Consider the following 27,596-nt stretch of genomic DNA (forward strand, 5'->3'; position numbering starts at 1 on the left):
TGAGGGAATATGTGGATTAAACCAAGTACTTTGAGATTGACATAATTTGTTGCTGTTCAAGATGGATCACCATTGAAGTCCACTGTACAGTGGAACCTCGGTTTGCGAGTAACTTGGTTTACGAGTGTTTTGCAAGACGAGCAAAATTTTTTAATAAATTTTGACTTGATAAACGAGCGATGTCTTGCAATACGAGTAGTATGGATACACTTTGTCTGCTGAGCGTCATGTGATCACAACTGAGCTGATGGTTCTCTCTTGCGCGCGTCTCTCTCTCCTTATCTCTCTCACTCGCGCGCAGCACGCGCGTGCGTGTCTCTCTCTCTGTCTCTCTGTCTGTCTGTCTGTCTGTCTGTCTCTCTCTCTCTCTGGCAATCGTCTCCTATTCTCCGTCTGAGTGCCTCACTCATATAATCAACATCCGTACGAGCGTATACTGTTTACTACAGCATTGTGACTGTGTGTGTGTGTTCGCGCGCGTCCCCATCTTGCGCCCCAAAACACGAAGCTGTCTCAGTACTTTAACACCACCATCTTTATTCAGCTAGAAACAGTAACAGTGCTGTTATTTATTGTAGCGGGATCTTTATAATGTTCCTTGTATGATCACCCATCAACGGCAGGCGCTTATAGCATGTCTGCGATCTTTTTGGATGCACAAACTGCTACAGTGCTGGGAGACTGCAATTGCTTTGGGACACTCTTCCACATGTCATCCCCTTGGGGGGAATCCCAAATGAGTTTAGAAACTCACTCACACCACCCATGATTCTTTTCAAAGATAAAATGCAGGTTAATTTGTTTTATGTATTTTTACTTTATATTTTGTATTAATCATTTTTAAATGAATAGTTTTGGGTTGTGGAACTAATCATCTGAGTTTCCATTATTTCTTATGGGGAAATTCGCTTTGATATACGAGTGCTTTGGATTGCAAGCACGCGTTTCCGGAACGAATTATGCTCGCAAACCGAGGTTCCACTGTATAAGGAATTTTATGATCTTTGTTCTCCATTAAAACATGACATTAAAACTTTTTTCAGCCTTCATTACAAACATTGTATGATAAGTAACAAACACTAAAATTGTAATTTTTGGTGAATTTCATTTTAAGTCTTTCTTTTAAAGTGAAAAGCTGCCAAACCCCTGACTCTTCTGGGACCCAAATCCATGCTTTGTTTGCCCTTTACCCATGGAGATCATTTTTAATCATGGATTTCTTTAATTGAGTTAATCAAATAACTCAGGGACTCACAACAACCCTACCGGAGAATCTTACACATGTGTTTCCACTTACACCACAAGCCCCTAGTGATTCCATGTGTTGCCCATTAGAAGCAAGAAACTCCAAAGGATACTTTGGTTCCTGGTACTACAAGAAAATAACATGGGCATCTCATTAGTTGGATAGCTTTATTGTATGTTATGTACAGAGAACCAGTCGCAGAGGATATCAGGAAAAGGGAGAATCTTGAAGGCCTAGTCTTGCTTTGGAGTGGAGGATTAAGGCTACAGGTATCTAAATATGCAGATGATATAGCCCTATTTATTACAAATGGTAGAGAGTTGATTAAAATTTGTGATATATTTCAGCTATAACAGAAGGCAATAGGTTCCAAAGTAAATCTGAATAAGTCTGTTAGCATGTGTTTTGGAAAATGGAAAGGAGAGATGCTCTTTGTGGACTCTCAGTTAACATGTTTTGTATAAAAATCTTAGGAGTTAATTTTTACAGGACAGTAAGCAGAAAGAGAAACTAGGAAGACAAAATAAGAATAACAGAGCATATACTGAATTTGTGGAAAGGAAGAACTTTGAATGAGTTCAATGAATGTTCTTCTAAGCCATGAATGGAATGTATTTTGTGTGGTGATCACTGCCTGTGCACTCCTGACGGCGTAAGAGAAATCCCATTTAAAAAAAAGCATATACCGATTAATAACTGGATCAAGGAACAATTAGAATATGAAGCATTTAACAAGCTAGTTTAGTTACAATAGGGTTTGAGAAACTCTGGTAAATTATACATCAATTTTAAGATGACGTTTACAACATTCTATTTTAATGACAAAATAAACTACATTAAAGCAGACATTTCGAGAGTAAAGCCACCAAACAATCCATTTTTCCTTGCTTATATTTCACTGAGAAGGACCTAAATTTCGCATTCACTTAAACTCTCCTTTTTTCAACATGCTTTTGCCATTGTCTTTTAACAAAACAGTGAACGGAAGGGGTTACTTATATTTATTTACATATTCAAATATGCAAATTCTGGGATGAGTCAGGGTGGGGCTTTAGGTGCATGCATGTGCATTAAAATTCACATTCACTAGGATTTATAAAGGGGAAGAGTGTGGAACTTTGCTTACACCCAGTTTTATGCATCTGCATGCACATTTCCAGTTTTGTCCATATGCCACGTTTTAGTGTGAATTCTACACGTGGCGTTCATTATACATGATGCCTGCGGTGTTTCATTTTCTGTGGGGATGCAGGTATGACAGCATAAGATGATCTGATATAAAAACAACATGTGGAAAATGGATGTAGAGATATCATTGACACTCAACTAAGGATTTACATTTTTTATACATCTATGTACAAGGCTTTTCATTCAAACTTTGTACATAAATTCCAATATTTTGATGCTCTGTGGTTCACATTAGTAGTGCAGCCTCTGACAGCATGGTCAAATTTGATACCAAAGGCAGAGGAAATCCCAGGAGACTACGAATATGCAGCAAAATTAAAAATGAAGAACAGAGATTTTCCTGATGTTGCTTTGTGCTGCAAACAGAAGGACTTGTATAAGGCTGTTAGGCGTACAGGGGTGGTGGATTGGAGATATGGCAGAGTTTAACAATAAAATTTGAAGTGGGGTATGGACAGTGGTACAGCCAAGAGGGCTTTAACCGGATGGTGGTGTGGGGAAGAGGATGTTTAGACAAGGAACTGTCCAAGTCCTGACTGTGTCCAGGTGGAGACAATTAGATGAGAATGGCAGAAGTTAAAGGGAAGCCTTTTTGATATGGCTTACTTATCAGCCTGGCAAAAAAAATATGGGATGTCACATGTATTCTAATAAACAGAAATGTAACCAGATATATACAGTGGGTACAAAAAAAGTTTGCAAAAGGAGCTAGAATGAACAGTTAATACAGAAATTGAGAAGTGTGGATTCGCAGCTGCTAAAGAGACATGGCAGAGTTTGTGGATATTGGGAAATGTGAAATACGGTATTTATTGGGTAATGATTTTAAATCAAAGAATAATAAGTGTAAAATGGATATCAGTTAAAAGTTTTGGAGGGATGATGGCTTCAGAACAACAAAATTTGGGAAAAATGTATGTTTCTTACCAAGAATGTTTTTGTTATACGGTGTAAAGGAAATGGTATGAACTTTAACATGACAAAGTAGCTCTGAGGTTGTAATTTGTATTGTTTAAACAAAATGTTCTTTTTTTTCATGAGATGAAGTTATACTCATACAGTGCTAGTTCACAGTTACCATTCATTGGAAATATAATAATTATATATAAAGATGATTAAAGGGACCATATGCTTTAACCAGTAATGGGTGTGATGTAACAACGTTAGAGTAGGAAAAATGTCAACTGGCATGGTCGAGTTTGGGATTAATTTCTCATATTTATATACAACTATTATTACAGAAACAATTTTTTTTTTACAGCTGCAGCACAGGAAGGTCAATTGACTTGCTCACCGTAACATACCGTGTTCTATAAATAGGCAGTAAACAGTAAAGTTGCTGCAATTATTTGTTTACTTGGGTTCTTACACGTAGAAACTGGGCAAGTTCAGGCAGTGTTACTGAGACGTCTGATTCCTTGTTCAAATTGTTTAATCACTTCATTTATTACTGGATGGCGTTGTATTCCTCAATTAAATGTAATTCAATATTTATTTCAACGTTTAAAAAGGTCATATGCGATGACATTGGCATTAAAGAGTTCAGCAAGACAAAACGCTTTAAGTTAGAAGTAGTCGACACAAGTTCCGGAGGGGAATTCTGAGCACTACTCCTTCTGCACCGTTACTTTCTACACCTAGTCGACAGCGAAACTTGTATTCTGATTATGCGAGTGACACAGAAGAAGCAAACGCCGGGTCTACCTACCTGGCAGGCTCCCGCCACCGCTTCACCCAGTTGCAGCAATTAGCCATCAGACTAAACATGGCCCTCCGGAGAAGACTGTCCGGCTCCGTCCTGCTGCGGCCGGCCCGACGATATTTTCAAATGTTTTTTCTCTCCACTCCCTCGGCCAACACTGTCGTTTTCATTATTTAAGGATTAACTTGCTCATAACCAGAAGACTACTGAGAAGCCTACGAAGCACCGCTTGGCCTTTGTTTACAGCGCCGCTACTCCTGCTGCTATGGCTGCGACCGTGGTAGCGCGCACGCAGACGTGACGTCATTTTCACCACGCCCCCTCGTTCATACATTTTCCGTCCTGTGGCGTCCTAAGAGTTACGCTGGCAATAAGCAGGCATGGATAAGTGCTGCTCTGGAAGTACGGATTTGGGAGATGGATGGACAAATTCTGGACATTTCAAACAGATGACCGCACCCCAAAACTACAATCTAGGGAACATGATACACGCACATCATGCTTTTTAGAAGGTGAACGACAAAAGCATTATCGCGTCAAGGTTATTCTAGAATTCTAGTTCTTGTGTTTACATTCGAGAACTTGTTACTTTCTGCTACTTCACATCTCGCAGTAATGGATGATTTAGGTGAGAAGTTAAACGTAAGTTATTTTGTTAAAGATATAACGGCATTCTTTATTTTATTGTTATGATGAAGCACGTTTTCTTTGTAATCCTTTTTAGTAATTACATATAACGTTTAAACATTAACAGGAAATTCGCATGTATTACATATAAAAAGAAATATATATATACTCATACTCATTTTTCTACATTATATAAGAATTTGATCTTTATGTAGAACCGATATGTGTAAACTTACACTCACCGGCCACTTAATTAGGCACACACGATTAACTGCTTGTTAACTCAAATAATATATAAGCTCTTAGTAACATGGCAACAACTCAATTCCTTTATGCATGGAGACATTGTCAAGATAACCTGCTGAAGTTCAAACTGACCATCAGAATGGGGAAGAAAAGTGATTTAAGTGACTGTGAACGTGGCATGTTTGATGGTGGTAGACGGTCTGATATCCTGGGATTTTCATGTACAACAATCTAGGGTTTGCAGAGAATAGTCCGAAAAAGGGAAAATATCCAGTGAGTGAGCAACAATGCCTTGTTGATGCCAGAGGTCAGAGGAGAATGGCCAGACTGGTTTGCGCTGACAGAAAGGTAACATTAACCCAAATAACCACTTGTTATGACTGAGGTATGCAGAAGAAGATCTCTGAATGCACAACACTTCAAACCTTGAAGCAGATGGACTACAGCAGCTGAAGACCTCATCTGGTGCCACTCCTGTCAGATAAGAACAGGTAGCTGATGCTACAGTTCTCACGGGCTCACCAAAATTAGACAATAGAAGATATTAAAACGTTACCTGGTCTAATGAGTCTCAATTTCTGCTGTGACATTTGGCTGGCACGGTCAGAATTTGGCATCAAGCAACATGAAAGCATGAATCTATCCTGCATTGTCACAACGGTTCAGGCTGGTGGTGCTGGTGTAATGATGTGGAGGATATTTTCTTGGCACACTTTGGGCCCCTTGGTACCAATTGAGAATTGTTTAAATTCCACAGACTACCTTAGTATTGTTGCTGACCATGTCCATCCCTTTATGACCACAATGTACCCATCTTCTGATGGCTACTTCCAGTTGAATAATGCACCATATCATAAAGCTAAAATCATCAGAAACTGGTTTCTTGAATGTGACAATGAGTTCACTGTAGTCAAATGGCCTCCACAGTCACCTGCTCTCAATCCAATGGAGCACCTTTGGAATGTGGTGGAACAGGAGATTTGCATTATTGTTGCACAGTTGACAAATCTGCAGAAACTGTGTGATGCTATCATGTCAATATGGACCAAAATCCCAGAGAAATGTTTCCAGCACCTTGCCAAATCTATACCACAAAGAATTACATCAGTTCTGAAGGAAAAACGGAGGCCAACCCACTATTAGAAAGGTGTATGTAATAAAGTGGCCGGTGAGAGTATATAAGTATAGAAAAACCTTCACTTTCTGAACACTTTATTGTTTTATAAGTTTAATTTTAAATCTATAAATTTGCAGTTTTTGCCCATCAGGCTACACCTAGTAACTTATAATGATAAAGATTACATACAGTATTATCAGAAAGCTTTGTAAAATTAAAAGCTGCTATCTCTCATTCATATAAATATTCAGACCTTAATTCAGTACTTTGTATTAAGCCACTTTGGAAGCAATTACAGTTTTGAGTCTCCTTGGGTAAGTCTGTACAAGCTCTGCACACTTGGATTTGGTCAGTTTATCCCATTCGTATTGTTAGATCCTCTAAAACTCCAATGGATTAGACAGGAAATGTCTGTAAACTGATATCTTAAGGTTTCTCCACAGATGGTCTATGGGGTATAATTCTGGACTTTGACTGGTCAGAGACTAGTCCCAAAACCTCTCCAGTGTTGTCATAGCTGTATGCTTCCGGTTATTGTCATGGTAAAAGGTGAACCATCAACCCAGTCTGGGTCCGAGTGCACTCTGGAGCAGGTTTCCTCAAGGGCCTTTTTGTATATGGCTGCAGTCATCTTTTTCTCAATTGTAACCAGACTTTATTGTCTCTGCCACTAAGGAGCACCACTATAACATGATGCTGCTACCATCTTGCTTTTCCTTAGGGATGGTATTAGGCAGGTGATGAGCAATGCCTGGTGGTTTGCTTGGAGTTCTACCCAAAGAGTTCAATTTTAGTCTCATTAGTCCAGAGAATTGTTTACTTCATGATCCTAGAGTCCTATGCCGTTTAGCATAGAAGCAGGATATCATATGCATCTTACTTAAATGTGGCTAGCAATGTCTTCATAAATGCCTGATAGAGTGCTGCTGAGATTGTTGTCCTTCTAACATGTTCTTCCATCTCAGCAGAGGACTTATAAAGCTCTGACCGTTGGGCTCTTGATCACTAAGGCCCTTGTTGCTCAGTTACTCAGAGTTTTCCCATTTCCTTTTTCACAATTTTTGAAGCCATTCTGCTCCTGAGAACACACAGAGCTTTAGAAACATTTTTATACTCTTGCCTTGATCTACAGTTTGCCTCATCACAATTTGATCTCTAGAGAGTTCCTTGGACTTTGTACTTCATTGCCTATTTTTGTCCTGACATGCAGGTGTGAATTTTGGTGTGCCCCTTTCTAAATTAGGTTTAATCAGTTCAGTTTGCCACAGGTGGACTCCAATCAAGTTCCGTACACACATGAAGACAAACACCATGCAACAATTTGGTGTGCCACACAAAGAGTCTGTTTAGTTAAATGAGAGATTTCACTTTTTGATCTTTAATAAATTTGCAGACATTTCTGAAAACATGTTTTCACTTTGTCATTATGGGTTATTGATTCTTGATTGATTGAAAAAAAAAGAATATTTATCAATTTAAAATTAAATCTGTGACTCAAAAGTGTCCTAAAAGTGAAGGGTTGTGAATATTTTTGAAACTGCTTTATCTGTGTGTGTGTATATAAAGCTACATGTCCCTGATTGACTCACCGACTGACAAGGAATTTTTGGGTTTTTGCAGACGACCTAAGGAAAATGATTATCACTAATGTGTTGTAGATCAATCTCATCTGAGGCCCAGGAAAATGGCACCTCACAGATAAATTAATTTAATGATGAAAAAATTTGAGAAATCAGCAATGCTCTGTCACATTTAAGTGTTTTATTATCTATGTAATTTGCAGAATAGCCTTGTGGTAGCATTCCGAGGTATAAGTCGGCAGCATTGTATGTAATAAGAATATAAGTTTAATGTCACTTTGCTCTGTACAAAAATTGTTTTATAAATCCATTCACATGTACAGGCCAGGCCAAAGCTAGCCCACAGGGGCTCTCAGAATTTAGAAGTGCTGGGCCAAGTATAGGACACGATAGACAAAGACAGCTGGAAGAATGTATAGTCAGCCAAAAGACAGGTGTATACTATTTTGTCCTCTGTTAACAGTCAGCGCAAAATCTTCTTTCCTTGTTTGGAAATGGACTATTTACCTAACTAATGGCCTGCACGTGGAGAAGGCAATATAAAAAGACTTGGACAGCAGCCAAACACTTTGAAGCTGATGGACGGATGGGTGATATCGTCATCTGTCCTGAAAAGCCTTCCAGCGCAGCGACGAAAAATGGCAGACTGCATAGATCAAGATCCCACCTTGGTATTGTCTTGCTATTAGGGCTTCCCATCTGTAATGCCGCGTAAATCGTCAGTAAAGAAAGCTAAGTTATTTTCTCTTATGTGATTTTTACCACCATATCACTATGGGAGAGGTATTGCCTTTTAATATCATATCTACTGTATATAGTTTTCGGTTACTTAAAACGCCACAATTACAAAAGAACTTATTCCAACTAGGGAGCTATTGCCCCTAAAAGGAAACATTGTATCACTTTTTTTTATCATGATTGTACATATTTTTTGTAAACAAAATTATATGCAGAAGAATAATTATCAACATTACTTAAATGATATCAAACCCAAAAAATAATTATTTATTCCTTCAGCCCATGCAGCTAACATGGTGAAAGTTATGTCAGTTCTTTACAAAGAATTAATTTGTTTAATGAATTCCATTTATCTTCAAAAATACCTTATAAAAATGTTCTATTAAATTAAGATATCCCTTATTAATATCTTATTTGGTAAAAAGTGTATTGGACTTCCAGTAACTTATTAAAATATTCATTTTTTTAATTGTTACCATCTAAAAAAATGACACAGTACTGTAACTTAATGTTTCTTATGTATTAAATGTGTTATTTCCCTTATTTTATTGTCCGAAAAGTAGTAGATTTCCTTTGAATTTTCCATTGCTGTCTTCTGTATTCTGTAATGTAAACTAGTTACATTAAGAAATCACCTTAAGAAATCATAACTATCTGTATTGTTCTTCATTAGTTCATACATCTGACTTGCTCCTGCACAATTACATATACAGTAAGTGACCTATATCACACAAACAGTTGCTAGTAGACATGGAAGCTATCAGACTATGCCAAGATACAAAATGAAAGAGGGACAGATAATACATTTTGAATAATTATAGGAATGATACATCATAACACTACTATAAATAGTCATGTATTTTGTGTAATATACCGTATAATGTGTATAGCATACAACATAGAAATTACACATCTTCAACAAAAAATCATAAAAAAATCTGTTGAAAAATGTCATGGTCCTAGTGTTTTTTATTTTACTTTTATTACTTTTGAAGATTTATTTATCTAATTGGCTACTTTTCTTTAGTTAGACATGCTGTGGTTCACTTATTGTTTTCTTTTACCATTACCATGCAATCATTTAGCTGTCCAACTTCCACCACCTGAACTAGAATGAATCCTGACTTTTTTTCTTTTAAGGAGCAATGTAAGAGTTTTGAGGAATTGTACCATGTATCTTTGGAATCTTGTAGCTGGGCCACATAAGGGGGTTTATTTGTATGTAAGTACTGTATGTCCTGTTGAATGATTGTTAAATGTGAATAGCAACACTGGTTGCATCGATTCCTGTTTGTAAACTGATGTCAGTGTTTTTAAAAAGGTTTGCACTGATGTGGAGGGGCTTGTGCAATTTGTAGTTTGTGGTTTGTATGCACTTTACCAATAAAACCGAAAGTGAAGGATGTGGTGGGATTTATTGATTGTGCCATTTTTTCAATGAACGTCACCTGCAGCAGCTCCTAAACCTTTCAGTTACTGGACATTCGTAGCATAGAAGGATGTTGCTCGGCCACTGAATTTAAGGATGGTGGTGGATTCCTTTTCCTCCCAATCCAGTCCTTTGATGCTCTTGGAGAAGAGGGATGCCTCCAAAGACTATTCTTCTGGACTCCGGTGGTAGGATAGTATTTTACTATCAATTTTCCAGGAAGCAATTTATTGAATAGGAGCATTCCACACTTCTTTCCATCATTTAACCATAGTTTCCATTTTCAGAGTCACAGTAAGGACTTTTTTCAGGACTGTAAATATTGTCTTATGGGAGTTTGTTCATGGGTTTGTTTGGTACGTTTTTGTGTTTGAAAGTAGTTATTCTAGCACAGGGGTGCCCACACTTTTTTGGCTTGCGCGCTACTTTTAAAACGACAAGGTCGAAATGATCTGCCTACTTTAAAAATGCTCTATCTATCTATCTATCTATCTATCTATCTATCTATCTATCTATCTATCTATCTATCTATCTATCTATCTATCTATCTATCTATCTATATATATATATATACTGAGTATACTTTATACATAAAATATATGTTGTACTTTGCATAACTTAATAACCTTTATGGCACAATAAAAATTCAATAAATTTATGGTCACTACAGTATTTGGATTTAACAGTCTTCATGTGGGAAAAAGGCTGACTCACATAAATAAGTAGAGCCGAATAATGCAGTCAAGGAGGTAGCACATTTCCTCATGTTTGGGTACTTTTCCTCTGTGAGTAGGTTCCAAAACTGTCTTGAAACCGTCTGTCAAAGTCTGACAGGCAATTTTCAATCTGCTCTGTAGCATATGCTGTCAAGTTGCACACACGCATACGCTACAGAGCAGACAGAAAATTGCGTCTCCAACTCTGACGCGAGGTTTTGCATGTTCCCCATATATTACCCGGAACGATTCTTTGGTGTGTCTGCCTTTGCTTTTGAATTCAGCTGAGTGAAAAATGATGGCTGTCCGATTAACTGCGATTTTAGTTCCCTCTCCTTTATCTTTCTCAGATCGCTTTTCGGAAGGAAGTCAGTTTTGTAGTTTTTATGAACAGTTCAAAAAGTGCCTTTCCACATTTTCCTTCTTTGGAATAGCAATTATAGATTGACAGATCAGATAAACGCACTTTGATTGTGACATTGTGAGAAAAAAAATCCTCTTCCAATTCCACATCCAGCCCATACCCTCCCCAAATAATGTTTTTTTAAAATCCCTTCTTTAGTCAATATAAAATGGAAGGCTAACCAAATCACAGCCAGAGTTTTGCAGTAGCTCGCACGTTTGATCATGTGTGCAGGATGACCAGTGTGTTAGAAGAGATGAGATCTCAGACTGTATGTCAGTCAAGTGGCAAATGCCATAGGGAGGATATATGATAGACTAACATTTAATTTTTTTTTTTTTTTTTAATGCAACACAATCTACCTAAGGGTACCGAGGTCTCGGTGAACAAGAATGGCTAGATGAATGAAGACCTTATGGTGGAATGCTACAGAAGGCGGCCTGGAGCTGGATTTTTTAACAAGAAGAAGTCCTTGCTAATTTTCGAATCTATGTCTGCTAATCTGATGGATAGTGTTCAGAAGGCAGTGAACAAGGTTGGTGGTCACGTTGCTGTAATACCTGGTGGACTTGCATGCAAACTGCAGCCACTTCATATTGCTGTCAATCATGCATTTAAGTGCCTTGTGAGCTGTCTGGCCGGCAGCGGCATGTGACGTACAGTCAAGCGTGTGAATGGGTTATTTCAGCGTGGAACAATGTGAAACCAGAAAGCATACAGAATGGTTTGCGCTAAGCCGGAATCCTTCCTCCACCTACAAGCCTACAAGTAGCACAAGCAGCATCTGCAATCTGAGAGCGATACCAGTGACGAAAGCGTGCCCAATATCAGCGACAGCACAGCAGCACAGGTCGCAATCGAAATTACGGATCAGGTTTTGAAGGATTTGAAGAAAGGTATGTCTAATTTCATTGTTGCTAATTTTATTCTAAAGAATTTATGTATAGACAGATGATTGACATTGCTGTACTGCTGTACCCCCACCCTCCAGTGGTTCAAACGAAAATTAAAAACTTGTCTTTCCCCAGCCAACAATAAACTTTTGTTCCTTTTATTTTTGTTAAATTTTCCTTTTTTCCTAGCTTGTATTATATACTAGGATGTAATGTAGCAAAGCCCTGAAAAAGTTTAATTTTTACATTGCAGCAACGAACCTAAAAGAGACGAATGTGAAGAAGAGGCTAGATGCAGCAGCATTAAGTGATCACTGAACCAATGATGGCGTCATTATTAATTGTCATGATTTTTTTGTCTACTGGACAATTCATAATTCATATTCTTTTCAAACTGTGGACTTACTTATTTTAACTGTATCTTTGAACATCGTCACTATCTGATTTTTTTGAAGTACTGTAAACAGTACATTTAAATTCAACGAATCGTTTGAGTATGTTGTCTTTTTGTGCACTGAATTATACTTTTATCGAATGTTTTTAGATAGGCCGCCCCATTTAAGCAAGCCACACCCAATACGCATTTTGTAAAATTAATGTATAAGCCACGGCCTTTCGTTGGGGAAATACGGCAATCTTCAATAAAATTCAGTGCATGTGGAGGATAAAAACAAGTCAATAAATAGTCAAATAAAATGAGGTTAAAATCCAGAGACAGTTCCTTCTTAGAATATTTGCCATAATACTCCCCTCTAAAACATGGTGTTTCCTCCACTTTTCCTGTGCAGACCTTGCAGTTAAAAGGAGATGCCCACCAATAGATGCAGTCAGGCCTTATGCATCCATGGGGTGCAGCACTGAGTCACACTCACGTCTCCTGCCGCCAGTCCCTCAGCATCCATAGGAGACACTGCATAATGGACCACTTCTTTAGCCTAAGGCTCCTATTCCTGAGGCCCAACCCTGACAATCTGCCTTCATTTCCCTTTTGCACAAGCTCTCTTTCTTATTTGGCTCTTCTAATCTCTTTTTCTTCTTTTTTTCTTTTTCTGTTCTCCCTTCTGTCTGCTGTACAGGCTTCTTTAAATTACCTGATCGGATGTGGGTGAGATCCTCTGTACATTCTGAGGTGAGAATGAGGCACCTGACTGATCCACTCACATTTTCACATGAGCGTGTGATCAGTCAAGCACCACAATCAACCTTGGAGCAGCGCCGTCATGCTTCCACCTGTATCTATTCTAAACCTGCAGTCTCTCAGGACTTGAATATTTATTTAAAACCTGCACTGTGCGCTGGACCACTTATTACAGCGTTATCACTTGTTATTCACTGAATCACTTTGGCTATTTCAACCCTTGGAAACTTAGTAAATTTGGATTGTGTAATGAGGAGAGGTGTTGAATTTACTCAAGTAAGGTATATTGCTGCTGTTTGAAATTTATAAATCTATAAATATCATAATTTGTAAATAATATTTTTTGTATCATAGTAGTTATATTTTCAACTCTTTGAGCAGTAGTTAGCATGCTATGACAGGATGGGAAACACAAGCTTGTAGACAGTAATTTCAATAAATCAGTTTTGAAGAGAGAGAGGATGAAAAAAACTATTATGAATGCTAAATGTTTAGCTTAGATGTTGAAAAAAAAAAACATGTCTTTCATCCGGAAAGACATGGAGATTGCCTGGCTCGCTGCTGCCAGCACTGTTACACTAGATATGTATAGATAACATCTGGCTGAGTTAACTGTTCTTGTGAATTTTGATAGACAGTATAAGAGACACCAAACTTCAAAGGAGCATCTATGTCAGGATTTCTTAACTTTGGGGTGGCATTACTTATTATAGTTGCGAGATGGGCATATGAATTGGGAATGTCCAACTCAGCTGTAATTTACATGCAGCTAAACAGGTGAATTTATTATGTAACTTCAGCAATAAGGAAAGTGATTCTTTTTTGGTTGTCAATTTTGTTGAAGATGGGTTGCAAAAAAATTTAAAGCCAAAAAAAAAAGGTTACATTTCTAAAAAGTACATTTGTTCAACTTAGCATACAATCACAGGGTGAGAGTGGCAAATGTGAAGGGTGCAAGTGGCAAAGCATTGTGAAATGGTGAGAAAAATGGGGCTGTTCCTAGGTGTCTGATAGGTGCAACATTCCTGCATTCCTGCCAGTAGTGAGTGTCAGAGGGACATAATGAGAACAGAGACTTTGCCAATAAGCTCAGCTCAAGAGAATTTGCAAAGTTAGATGATATTTTGGCATTTTGGCACTTTATAATTATACAGGTTTTTTGGAGTCCATATAAGATGATTTTATAGTTGCTGCTACAGCGGCAGTCTAGAAAACTTTAGTCATTGTGTATAATCATATAATGAAAGTGTTCTATAATATAGTGTTAATTCTCCAGTTAAGTTATAAGCGTAGCATAAATTGAATGTGCTTCTACATAGCAGGTAGTAAGGTAGCAAGTTATGCAGGATTTTTTCCCTGTTTGCATAGACTAGCAAGCTGGCCCTCATTCTGTATATTAAAGGCAACCATAATGCAGCATATCCTGGCGAAAGTAAGACAAAAATCTGCTGGCTGTTCCATTCATTTCAAGAAAAGCTCACTTAACTGAAATTCATTCTGACACACTGGACTTATTTGTCCACAATGAAGACAAAAAAGTTGGAGTAAGTTGGCTGCAAGGAAGCAGAATGGAGGACTCTGTATCCTGTAAAAGGCATCCAATTTTCTTCTGTTTAAAGGAACTAGGCTTGCATTTTGGTTACCATTCAAGTTCGTCACAGATGGTGCTTTAGAATGTAGACAAATCAAATACTGTAATTGGAAGATCGTGGAGCAAGTTATCAGGAATAACTAATGAGATCTGACATGCTAACACTAATGAAAGTACAGTTTACTTAGTTATTCTTCAGTGTCACTCTTTTACAGAATATGGACTACAGTCCTATGAAAAAAAGTCGCACCTAGTGAGTAGAGTGATCAACCAGCAAATGCTTCCTTTTATTCTTTTAGGCATATTTACAAGCCAATGAAGTACAATATGTACTTGAGGCTCATATAATATGAATTTACTTTTGAGTTGCATGGTAGCACAGTACTTAACACTGCTGCCTTAGAGTTTACGTGTTAGAGTTTACGTGTCCTCGGTTTGAATCCTGGTCATTGTCTATATGGAGTTCTCACTTTTTCCCCATATGTATCTGGTTTCCTCAAGATACTCTAGTTTTCCATCCACATTCTCAATTATTTACATGTTTACATTATTTGGCAATGTAAATTGAACCTGCATGTGGGCTCCGTCCAGGGCTGGATCCTGCTAACACCACCCCATCATGAGCCACAATTGGCTTATGAATTGTGCGAGGATGTGTTGTGAATGATTGGGTGCCCATTCAACCATAAAACAAAGCATTTCACTAATGTTTCTGTCTTTTAAAGCGTTAGTATATATTTAATTAAATAACAGATTTACCAATAAAGAGCTCAGCAGAAAAAGCTTGTGTTGGCCTCCTTCAGTGCTTCTTTGGGTATAGCAATGGCCTCTTCCTAGTTTATCTGAGTAGACTCCATCATAGCCATGATGCCTTGTGCTGATATGGTGGAATTCTTCCTTCAAGATGTGTCACAACAGAACTGACCTGTTCTCATCCTCTCCCTCCTTTAAAGGGACCCCAAGTCAGCTGACCTTAATGCACTTCAAGTCCTAATCTGACTGCCTGGCTAGACTCAATGGATCTTTTGGTGACCATCTTTTACCCTTAAGGTCCTTTCCTGAAAAGTCTGAAGAACAAGTTATGGGGCAACTAAAGTACTTTGTCATTTTCCTATGGTTTCTCTGTGATCTTTACTCGGTTTTCATGGGGAGGTGGAGCAAACTTTGAAGTTACTACTTGAAACATCTATAGTGAATGGAGTTTAGCAGCTGGCTGCTGGCATGCTATTGCATTACCCAATGGTGATACATTTACAGTACAGGAGAAGTTGATGTGTCCCCAGGGACTTTAATGGTCCATCTGACTAGTTCATGTGTGGAGCTGAAATAAATGAAGACAATGAGGGTAAAGGAGGAGGCCATTCAGTGTAAACAGTCAGTGTAAACAAATTTGTGCATCAAGCAAGAACTGAGAAACAGCAGGACTGGCCGAAGTCATGTTTGAAGACTCGCAGACTTTTCTTAGCAATAAGTGAAGCAGTAACAGAATACAGAAATTGGAAGTATTATTTTTATATAGCCATGCAACCTGTAGACGGGGATAATTTTGGATTTTGGCCGAGTCCACACCTAAAGAACTTTCCGGTTTTAATCTACTGCTGTCTTTTGGGGTTTTGAAAGTTAATGCTGGCAATGCATGTGTTATTGGATTAGAATCTTCCCCTTGTTTTCCTTCTCATACTTTTATTCATACTTTTTTATTTTTTACTATAATTTGTTATCACTTTAACAGGAGCAACTGATGTAGTTACTTGGCCCCCACACTGAATGTTGTTATACAGTATATTAGTGATATGTTTTATCACAGTTTCTTTCCCTTTATAGGCATTTTTATGTTGTGATCCTTATCTTTTGTACATTTGGATTTTACTAGCAAGTTTTTCTTTTTCTTATAGTTTTTATGTTGTTGGGACATATGCGCCATTAGGCTTTGGTTGTATTATCAGTCACTGAACTCTCAAATTACCATATTAAGGTATAATTTCTGTACATATTTCAGTATAAGAAACAGAGTAACCTGTTGCTGTATACACAGAACTTGCATTTTTATATATGCACTCTGTATCATCTTCTGTATTGCTAAAAACATCTCAAAACAATTAATACAATTAATTTTTAACAGTTGTGTTCACTCTGTACAACCTATGTCCTATTGCTACACATGTAATACAGTTATTTCCAGGAGTGAACACACAATGTTGCTGGCTGTGGGCATTTAAGTAGGCTAAGACATGTTGAGAACTACAGTAAATGTAAAGATGCTAAGGCTGTGCTGACAGCATGGGATGCTAGAGAGGAATCAATGCTGGATGGTGCTCCATTCCATTACATAGCACAGTCATTAATACCAGACTAATCTATGAAGATCCTGGATGAATACTTTGTCCAGTTTCAAATAATTATTCCAAATAATTTGAATATAATTAAATTCATACCTGGTATTTAGATTTCAGGCATAGCGAAAGCTTAAGCAAGCAGTTCAATCTGTCAGCCTGAAGACAAAATCACTCAGGTGCTTAATTTGAATGTAATCATCTGTGTGAAGTATGGGATAGATCCATACTGTATATCAGTGTTCTCCCCAGAATTTTTTTCCAGACGGGTGGCATGAAAAAGTAGCCGGGTGGGGCAGGACGGGGAAATTTGCACTCTTTTTATTAGTTACATTATTATTAATTATTTTCCAATGCTCAATATGACTTCCTTTTTTAAGGTTTGACACTTGTGCCAGAATATTTTTATTAAATTTAAGAAGTATCCAATTCAGGATCCTGCAACCCTAACAAAAATTTTAAATAACAATTGTTATGACAATCCAAGAGGCAGAAGTATTGTCACTGTCAGGAAGAAAAGTGAAAACAATGAAAAAAAGTATGGGAAACCTAATGAAGAAAAATTTTAAAATATTCCTCAAAGCCAACTTGCATATGCAGAAGGTGTCTTCAGTTAAATATTTATTCTTATTTTCTTCCTAGGGGCCTAGTTGTCTGTAGCTTCTCCATAATCAAAGTCTCCAGGATCTGGGCCCTCCAAGGAGATCAGCATGAGATTATTTAGTGTGCTTTGTTTCATGCAATTTCTCAAACATGTCTTGATCATTTTAAGGGCAGAAAACCCCCTTTCACATTCAGCTGTGCTTACAGGGATCACTAGCCCAATATGAGCTAGTCTGGCTACATTTGGAAATGACTGTTTGAGCTCTGATGTCATTGCCATTTATAGTAAAATCTGTTTTGGACAGAAGTCTTTGTATGATTGACTTCTGATCATTTTTGATGCAACTGTCCATTCTTGCCTGCTACTTTCACTATTTTAAAATTGGAGGGTTACCATTTTTGGAGTAATGATCAAAATGAATTTCAGCAGACTTGCTTGAATCATGAGTTTCTGCATTGAAAACTTTTGAAAAGCTGGAAATAATTGGTATGTCAGGGAATCTTGCATTTAGGTGCTGGCAACTGCCTCTAGGTATTTATCATATATTGCAGTTTTGAATGACATTACATCACTCTGTGTATAAACAATGTGGAGATCTGACCATTCTTCTGCCAGACAATGATGAAAGCTTTAAAAATATCTCCCAGGAGTGTCTTTCAACTCCATGATGGACAATTATGTGTCGAGCAAAACTGGCTCAATTTCGGTAAGATTGATATCTTGTCTTTTCCAAGCCTTAGATAAGTTGGACAAGAAAGGTAATACGTCTGAAAGCATCATCAAAGAGGAAACAAAATTGTATGTTTTAATACATCTGCTTAATCCTCCAGCTGTGATGTCATTTCCTTCAGTGGCCTTTCTTTCCAGTGCAGCTTTGACACTCATCATACACTGTCGTAGTGACCGTACTGCAAAGTCACGAGACAGCCATCTAGTGTCACTGGCCATTTTCAGCTTAATCTGAAGAATGTTCAGAATATTTTGAATTTCCATTAAACCAGCCATCCTAACTGAAGAGATTTGGAAGAAACAGAACAGCTGCCTTAAGATGTCATTCAGTTTTGTTAAATAAGGTACAGCAGCTGCTGCTTGGGCACTTGCAAGGGCCAATCAGTGGTTTACACAGTGGCAGTTGACCAAGAGTCCAAATGTTTTATCTTTAAGCAGTTGTGCCACATCTTTCTGTTTTCCAGTCATAACCGCCGCTCCATCTGACCCTAGTCCAACCAGATTAGCAGTTGTCACACGCGTGCGATTAGGAGTAAGCTGAATGGACCAAGTGGAGGTGATTACCCGCCGGGCCAGGGGGTGGCGGGGTGCTCTAAACCCGTTTCTGTTAATTCTGCAGATCAAATACGGGAAAACCTGCCTGATTCAACGTCATTCCCGGTTTCGGCTCCCAGACTGACATAATTTCTGGTTCCGGCTCCGAGACTGACGTCACTTCCAGTTCCGGCTCCCCGATTGAAGTCACTTCCGGATTACGGACTATAAATCTGCCATATTGCCAAACCGAGTCAGTTCATTTTGGAACTCAAACCAGCAACATCGATTGTGCTCTAAAAGATCCTTTTGCAGCTAGGAACAATATACAGGTGGCTGCCCCAAATCTTCTTTTAATGTGTTGAGACTCATCATTTCACAGTGATGTAGTCAGCAGGATGGCCTCCTGGTGGAATCGGAAGCCGAACCAATTTTACGTCTCAACACACCAACATCAGGTAGGGAAGTACCGTTCTTGTGTTGCCGAGCTGGGGTCTGATGTTGTGTGTCGGGGAGATCTGGAGTATGTTCCGACCCAGTTCTCCTTAAAGAGGACCTGGGAGCGTAGGCAGAAGACCTACAGACGAGGGCCAGGTTCTGAAAGGAACACAGTGGGGACCTATTATGGGCTCTCAAGGATGGGGACCGACCCAAAGAACCCCACAAAGAAAAAATTCTTTGAGAAAGGTGGGGATGCCCTGGGTCGGCAGGTGAGGGAAATAATGACTTGGGAATATAACCCAGAGGAAACCCTCCGAGAGCAGGCCATGACACTATAGCAGAAAGTCGGGTGTTGGCTAAGGCCATATAGTAAAAATGCCCGACTAATTGTGGAAAAGGTGGCCTGTGCCATAATAATAAAGGGCCTACCTGCTAAGCTGACCTGGGGACATTCAAATAATAACATGATCAATCTTGTGGGGATTATTAACACCTTGCAGGAGGAAATCCCTGTGAACCCAGAGGGAGTTGTGCCACTAACTTAGAGTCTTACTCTTACATTGCGGAGCATGCTTTGGAAAACTCTGATGCAGGGTGCTCCTACTAATCCTCTGGCCTTTTCTCATACAGAAGCGCTAGTCTTTATTTGACTCTGGCAGTAACATTTCCATTGTTGCTCGCCATTTAGTGTTGTCATATGAGTCCGCCCGCTGTTACATCTGCCAAAACGGCGTTCTAAAGAAAATAACAGTGGTGGTACACAACAATCCTCCATTCCCCTTGATACTGGGTAGAGACTGGTCAGATATAAACTGCGGCATAACGCTCGCTATCCCTAATAAAGCACTCGGTCTTGTCATGGACACCGATTCTACGTCCTCGGCTACCTCCACGCCTTATACACAACCGGTAGGGGAACAGAATACGGCCTTAGAAAATGATGTGGAAACAGCCGGACCGTTGCAGAGCGAAACGTCATCACCAAGCACTGCGCCGGCTCGGTCTGAAACCATGTCCCTTGAGGTCGAATCTGATCCCCTCAGTCGTCTGCAGTTTCAGTTTAGGCAGACACCGGCTTCATTTAAAAGGGAGCAATGAAATGATGACTCCCTTAAATTTGTGAAAAATGCAGTGGTCTTAGTAGTGGTCCCATGCCACAAGGTCCCCACTTTGTATTAAATGATGACCTTTTATATCGGGTGGCAGATCATGAAGGAGAGGTGAGGTCCCTGCTCTTAGTTCCACAGACTTACCGGCGACAAGTCTGTGAACTAGCTCATACCCACCTCCTGGGAGCCCATCTGGGTCCTGAGAAAACTTTAGAGCGCTTGAAGCTCCGATTTTTTTGGCCTGGGATTAATGAGGAGGTCCACCGCTTTTGCATGTCCTGTCCGGAATGTCAATTACGGCAGATTCCTAGAAAGGACCGTGCTACTTTAATCCCTTTACCCCTAATTGATGTCCCTTTTGAACGTATCGGCTGATCTGGTGGGACCACTAAAGCCTTCAGCCAGAGGACATAAATATATAATGGTCCTGGTGGATTATGCCACCCGATAACCTGAAGCTGTTCCATTACGTTCAGCTACTTTCAAAAATGTTGCACGGGAGTTGGTAGGAGTATTTTCGTGAGTCGGAATCCCTAAAGAAATCCTGACGGATCAAGGGACTCCATTTACCTCGGAAACGTTCAGGGAAACTGCTAAGTTACTGAAAATAAAACATTTAAAGACCTCTGTATATCATCCTCAAACAGATGGTCTAGTTGAGAGGTTTAACCAAACTCTCAAGCAGATGTTACGCAAAGGACGGAAGGAACTGGGATCAGCTCCTCCCCCTCATCCTTTTTGCATATCGGGAAGTCCCACAAGCCTCCACAGGGTTCTCCCCTTTTGAACTATTGTATGGACGACAGCCTCGGGGTTTATTGGATATATTAAAAGAAGGCTGGGAAGAGGAGGTCCTTCCCTCTGTAAATATACTTGAATATATTGTGCAATTACGCGATAGATTTGCAAAAATTAGACCTATCTTACATTCTCACATGGAAAAGGTGCAAGCAGCCCAGACTCGGTGTTATAACCGTGGCTTACCTCTATGGGAGTTCCGCCCGGGAGATCGAGTCATGGTATTAGTTCCTACCTCACATTCCAAATTACTGGCCCATTGGTACGGCCCATATGAAGTTAAGGAGAGGAAGGGTTTGGTCGATTATTTAGTTATCCAGCCTAATCGTCGACCTAAAGAGTGGATTTATTTAAACCTTGGAAGGAAAGGGATCCCAATTCCTCCTTCGGACAGCCCTGCTCACTCTTCGCTCATAAATTACACCTTACCTTCGGTTATAATTTGACTAGCCAACAACGACAGGAGCTTGAAGCAGTTATCCTGTCTGTCCCAGAGGTAGTGAACGAAAATCATGGACGAACCTCCCTGGTTGCGCATGACATAGTGACGAAACCAGGGGTTATAGTCAGAGAACGCCCATATCAGATTCCCGAAGCAAAAAAGGCAGAAGTGGAGTTGGAGATCAAACAAATGCTGGACCTAGGTGTGATAGAGGAAATTTTTAGTCCTTGGTCCAGTCCCATCGTATTGATTAAAAAGCCAGATGGAAGTTGGAGGTTTTGCAATGACTTCCGTCGGCTTAACCAAGTCTCCCAATTCAATGCCTTTCCGATGCCACGAGTGGACGACCTTCTCGAGCGGCTAGGACATGCCAAATTTTTGACTACTCTTGATATGACCAAGGGGTACTGGCAGGTTCTCTTAACGGATTCCGCAAAGGAAAAGACTCTTAGAGGACTTTGGCAGTATCGTGTACTTCCATTCGGATTACATGGGGCACCCACTACCTTCTAACGTCTGCTGGACAAAGTGCTCAGACCCCATAATTCATACAGTGCTGCCTACCTAGATGACATTGTCATCTATTCCAGCACATGGAAGGAACACCTGCTGCAGGTTAAGGCTGTATTACGGACACTAGCAAATGCCGGACTTTGTATTAATCCTAAGAAATGTTATTTTGGGTTGGTCTAAGCCAAATATTTAGGTTACCTAGTGGGCCGGGGTATGGTCAAACCACAATGCTCCAAAATTGATGCCATAGCGAATTGGCCCCGTCTGATAACCAAGCGGCAGGTACAAGCATTTCTCGGCTTAGCGGGTTACTATCGCCGGTTTGTACCCCGGTTTTCCGAGACAGCAACGCCCTTGACAAACCTTACAAGGAAGGGGAAACCTAATCACGTGGTTTGGGATGATGATACTGACGCTGCATTTAGTGACCTTAAGCAGGCCCTTACGTCAGCTCCTATTTTGAAAGCTCCTGATTTTACTTTGCCTTTCATTCTCCAGACGGATGCTTAGGACACAGGTCTTGGTGCCGTGCTGAGCCAAAACATCGATGGAGTGGAACACCCCGTTGTGTACCTAAGTCGGAAACTGTTGGACCGGGAGACCAGGCATGCAGCAGTGGAGCGGGAGGCTTTGGCCATTAAATGGGCCATTACGCAGCTGAGGTACTATCTCCTGGGTCGGGACTTCACCCTGTTGACTGACCATGCTCCATTACAATGGATGGCATTACACAGGGATTCAAATCTACGAGTCACGAGGTGGTTTTTGGACCTACAGCCTTTTCAGTTTTCGGTCATTTATCGTCGAGGTCTGTTGCAGGCCAATGCTGATGCCCTTTCTCAGTGCCACGACCTCACGAACAGGTACGCCCGACCCGATGGGTCTGGGCTGAGGGGGGCGACTAGGAGTGAGCTGAATGGACCAAGTGGAGGTGATTACCTGCCGGGCCAGGGGGTGGCGGGGTGCTATAAACCTATTTCTGTTAATTCTGCAGATCACTTATGGAAAAACCTGCCTGATTCAACGTCACTTCCGGTTCCAACTCCCAGACTGACATCACTTCCGGTTTCCGTCCCAAGACTGACATCACTTCCAGTTCCGGCTCCCCGATTGAAGTAACTTCCGGGTTACAGACTATAAATCCGCCATGTAGCCAAACCGAGTCAGTTCATTTTGGAACTTAAACCAGCAACATCGATTGTGCTGTAAAAGATCCTTTTGCAGCTAGGAACAATATACGGGTAGCTGCCCCAAACCTTCTTTTAATGTGTTGAGACTCATCATTTCACACAGTTTTCAAGCCTAGAGTGTCCATTGTCTCACTCAGCGTGCTGGTTATAGTCTCCGCTTTGCCATAAATCATATTGTAGGTTGATACAAAACTAATTCTGACCTCTTTAGTGACCTGGCAAACATATTTAATGTAAATAATTAATTGTTTTACAACTGAGATGTCTGTGGTTTCATCACACAGAATACTGAAAAATTTTCAGCATGTATATTTTTCAGTATATTAGATTTTATTTCTGATGCTAAGAAATCCAGTAGCTCTTACATTATTCTTTCAGAGGTGTAATGTGCATTTTACCAACATTGAGATGTTGGAAAAAGGAACAACCCATTTCTTTACAGTGTCCCAACAGCTTTTCAAACAACGTATGTGGTAACTCATTTTTTGCCTTCTTTTCGAATTCTTGTGCATGGCACGTTTACCTAAGGTAACTCCTTTTCACATACCATTTTCATTGACCATTAGCCAATCAAAATCTTTAAACCATTGTTTGTTTAAGTCGGATAAGCGGTGCTTAGATTTATCGATTGGCGGAGTGTGTGCTGAAGACATTTCCCCAGAAGGACCAGCTTCTACAATGTCTTTGTCTGAAATTGCCACATGAAGAGTTGACGCTGCACCTTCATTAGTTTGTGGCGTCTCTTTTCTGAAATAACTGAGCAGTGTTGTTTTCTGAACACTTTTTTTGCTCATGTTGGTAAAACGTTTGGAAAAATTTAAAAGTACCTATGAATAAGACTTTTGAGTGGGAAAGTGAGAGCCTGTTGGATATTCAGTGCACACTTGCACTACGGCAGGGCAAGATATGAACAAAAAGGAATGGCAAATAGGTCACTTTAACAAAACTACAGAAGTGTATTAGGGCCACTTTGAACAAAAAAAAAAAACAGGCACAGTGAAGAAAAAAAAAACTATATGTCGAGAATAAAGTCGACATGTTGACTTTATTCTCGACATTTCCACTTTATTCTCATAGTTTATTTTGTCATTGAAGTAGAATGTCATAAACTAAACTTGATCTTAAAATCAATGTTTACTAAATCAATTTACTAGATTTTCTCAAACCCCGTCATAAGGTAATGTAGTACATTAAATGCTGTGTTAAGTGTACCCCGACCGAGTTGTTAATTACTACGCGCGTCTTAAATGGACTTCCTCTAGGAATGAGGAGACACTGTGAGGGATCGCAGCACAGAATGCATTCACTTGATGATATTCCTGCTCTCTGAACATTTACAATGCTAAGGTAAATACTTAATATAATTTTCATGATGAAATTCATTAAAGCATGAACTAAACATGCACACTAATCTGGCGGTAGTGCTACTCCCTCACAGTAAGGGGTCCCCAGGTGTACGTTCAGTGTAGAGAACTTTATGGCAGGTGTTACGAGGCTCCAAAAAACTGAATGAATGAATGGGTACTGCACAGGTTTAACTTAAATATTGTGTAAATGTTGGGTTCGTGATCTGGTGGTCGGAGACACGAACACAGGATTACATGGATGTTCTTCTGAGCGAGCTTTCTTTATTGCATGTGTGCTGTCTCTATCTGACCTACCAAACCGCCAATTCCTATCCTTCTTTTTTTCTTTCTCCACATAAGCAATCAATCATTAGATCTGCGTCTGTCATCTCACAATGTCATGCGAGGTGGCAGCTGGGCGCTCAACTAAATTATCCGGGCGGAGCGCCCAGCTAAAAGACTCTAGAAAGAATACTGCATATAAACAGTATATTTCAAATGTATTTCTCTTAAACAGTTAATATATATATATAGTTACATGCTGGCCACTAAATGCTGTGTTTTCCCTTTCTAGACATGATTTAGTTTCAAACAAAACACACTTTATTATAAACAGTAGTCAGAAAGTTGCAAGACCAAGTGCCTTAACATGGAACTCTCGTACTGTATCTCACAGTAATAAAAGTATTTAAAACTGTTGTTGCTAATACAATTAGGCTGTCTCCTAGCTATGGGGTTTCTGTATTTTGAAAGTGGTATCCCTACCTCTCTTCAAGAGAAGATGCTTTGGAATTTTATTAGGTCTGAATGGACTGTTTTAGGGGAGAAGACTTTCACTGGGGTCAGAATTATTCCTTGTATTTTTAGCTTTCTTGTGTTTTCTTGGTATTCATTTTAAAGAAAATGGTTGTATCTGTCATATTATTATTATTATGTGTTTGATTGAGTGGCTTGCCATTATAATGTTCCAGTTTTCAAAATTAGAATATAAAAAAAAATTGAAAAGACTGTAATGGAGTCAGTTTTTATGATGAATTGATCTTTCTTTTGTGTTTTTATTTGTTGCTAAAAGACGTATAAAATGTTTCTACTTCTTCAAGAATAAAGTGTGCTGTTAAAAATAACTTTATTAATATCTTTAGTGCAACACAGAACCCAAAACATTACAATATATACTGTACATATGTCATACAGTGGACTGGCACTGCCTGAAGCTGCCACTATAGACTATTGCACCATTGAAGGATGTCATTTTATAGAGCTTTTTATGTATTAATATTGTATTTTTCTGAACTTTTTCATATCATTTTTCATTAGTTAGCTGTATGGCTCCAGCCCCTGTCACACATGTGCATCCAAGTTACCAATTGGAATACCATTTGGTATCAGAAAGAAGTCACACACTAACCACTATGGTACAAAACAGTGAGATTATGGAGAAGGAATTGATAAATTTAGGTATATGCAAAAGATGGAACCCCAGGGTTTTTATGTGTTTTTGTGTTTGTGTCTTTTAACTCCATGGTTTTTATGATCAATTAAATGAAATCTCTCTTGTAGTGATCACCTCAGTGCATGAGTCTGAGAACTTATTTAAAAATGTAAGATATGTAACATCTGTGCCCTCTGTTGTGCCCCCTATTGTCAGAGTAATTATGAGCGTTGTAGATGAAAAGATGAATGATGAAAATAAACAGAAATAAACTGACTTTTAATTTGTATCAATTTTACATAGGTTAATTCCACAAAGCTGGTTTGTGGTTTCAGGGATTATTTTGTGTTATTTTGATATTTAATGTTTTGTTGTTCTGTACATTCTGTACATCTGTACATTCTCACCTCCCTTAAAGATAGGGTGAGAAGCTCAGTCATCCGGGAGGGGCTCAGAGTAGAGCCGCTGCTCCTCCGCATCGAGAGGAGTCAGATGAGGTGGCTCGGGCATCTGATCAGGATGCCTCCTGGACGCCTCCCTGGTGAGGTGTTCCAGGCACGTCCAACCAGGAGGAGGCCCCGGGGAAGACCCAGGACACGCTGGAGGGACTATGTCTCCTGGCTGGCCTGGGAACGCCTTGAGATTCTCCCGGAAGAGCTGGAAGAAGTGGCCGGGGAGAGGGAAGTCTGGGCCTCTCTGCTTAAGCTGCTGCCCCCGCGACCCAACCTCGGATAAGCGGAAGAGGATGGATGGATGGATGGATGGATGTTCTGTACATTCACAAATAGTCAAAACACAACTAAATGCATTATGCACTATTAATGTTCTTCACATCAATAAATTAGTGTAAAAAGTGTAACAAGTAATAGTAAAGCACAGGCTTAACACTTCAGTTTGGATTTTACAACCGTTTATTGTATAGTGAATATTTTCCCAATTTGCGCAGACACCTTTAGTAAAATAAATAATGCCCTATCTACACTGTCACATACACGCGCTTAGGAGACAGTCAACAAGCCCAGAGCTGAGCGATTTGTTACCAGATATAAGAGTTTTATAGCGGCATTGATGCCTCTCTCTCTAATTTTCTAGAACAAAAGAAGACAAATCTCACCTCCAACATTCCGTACTTCAGAAAATGGGTCCTCATCCACTTCCTCATCCACAACGTCACTTCTGGCTCCCATTGATGACGTCACTTCTGGTCCTCCATTGATGACATCACCTCCGGTCCTCCTCCAATAAAATCACTTCCGTCCCCCATTGATGACATCACTTCCCATATTACATCATTTCCTGTATAACCATTTCCTGTAGTCATTTTCTGACTGTATTAAAAACGACGATCACCCATCCTTTGATGTTGAATGTTTGATGTTTTTTCATCTTTTGACCAGCAATATTGCACCACATCAATATATGGGGCAATTTCCCAACTCTTTGAAAGTGTTTTGTGAAGTAATTTATCACAACACATAAATGAGGAAGCAGAGTGTACACAAAAAGAACAA

General features: G+C 39.5%; 1 protein-coding gene and 1 long non-coding RNA gene across 2 annotated transcripts in view; one reads left to right on the plus strand and one right to left on the minus strand.

The window, feature by feature from the left end:
* arl13b (ADP-ribosylation factor-like 13b) overlaps positions 1 to 4,410 on the minus strand; it is an 84,282-nt gene extending 79,872 nt beyond the window's left edge. The window contains exon 1 of the mRNA XM_039744968.1: positions 4,143 to 4,410. Within this exon, the coding sequence (XP_039600902.1) occupies positions 4,143 to 4,201 (59 nt within the window). The 5' untranslated portion in view covers positions 4,202 to 4,410. The remainder of the gene's footprint in view (positions 1 to 4,142) is intronic.
* Positions 4,411 to 4,479: 69 nt separating this feature from the next.
* LOC120523565 lies at positions 4,480 to 27,596 on the plus strand. The gene is made up of 3 exons (XR_005632651.1): positions 4,480 to 4,764; positions 11,360 to 11,888; positions 27,178 to 27,596. It is a non-coding gene; the product is annotated as an uncharacterized LOC120523565 (long non-coding RNA).

This window comes from Polypterus senegalus, chromosome 2 (genome assembly GCF_016835505.1).
Source record: "Polypterus senegalus isolate Bchr_013 chromosome 2, ASM1683550v1, whole genome shotgun sequence".
NCBI lineage: Eukaryota > Metazoa > Chordata > Cladistia > Polypteriformes > Polypteridae > Polypterus > Polypterus senegalus.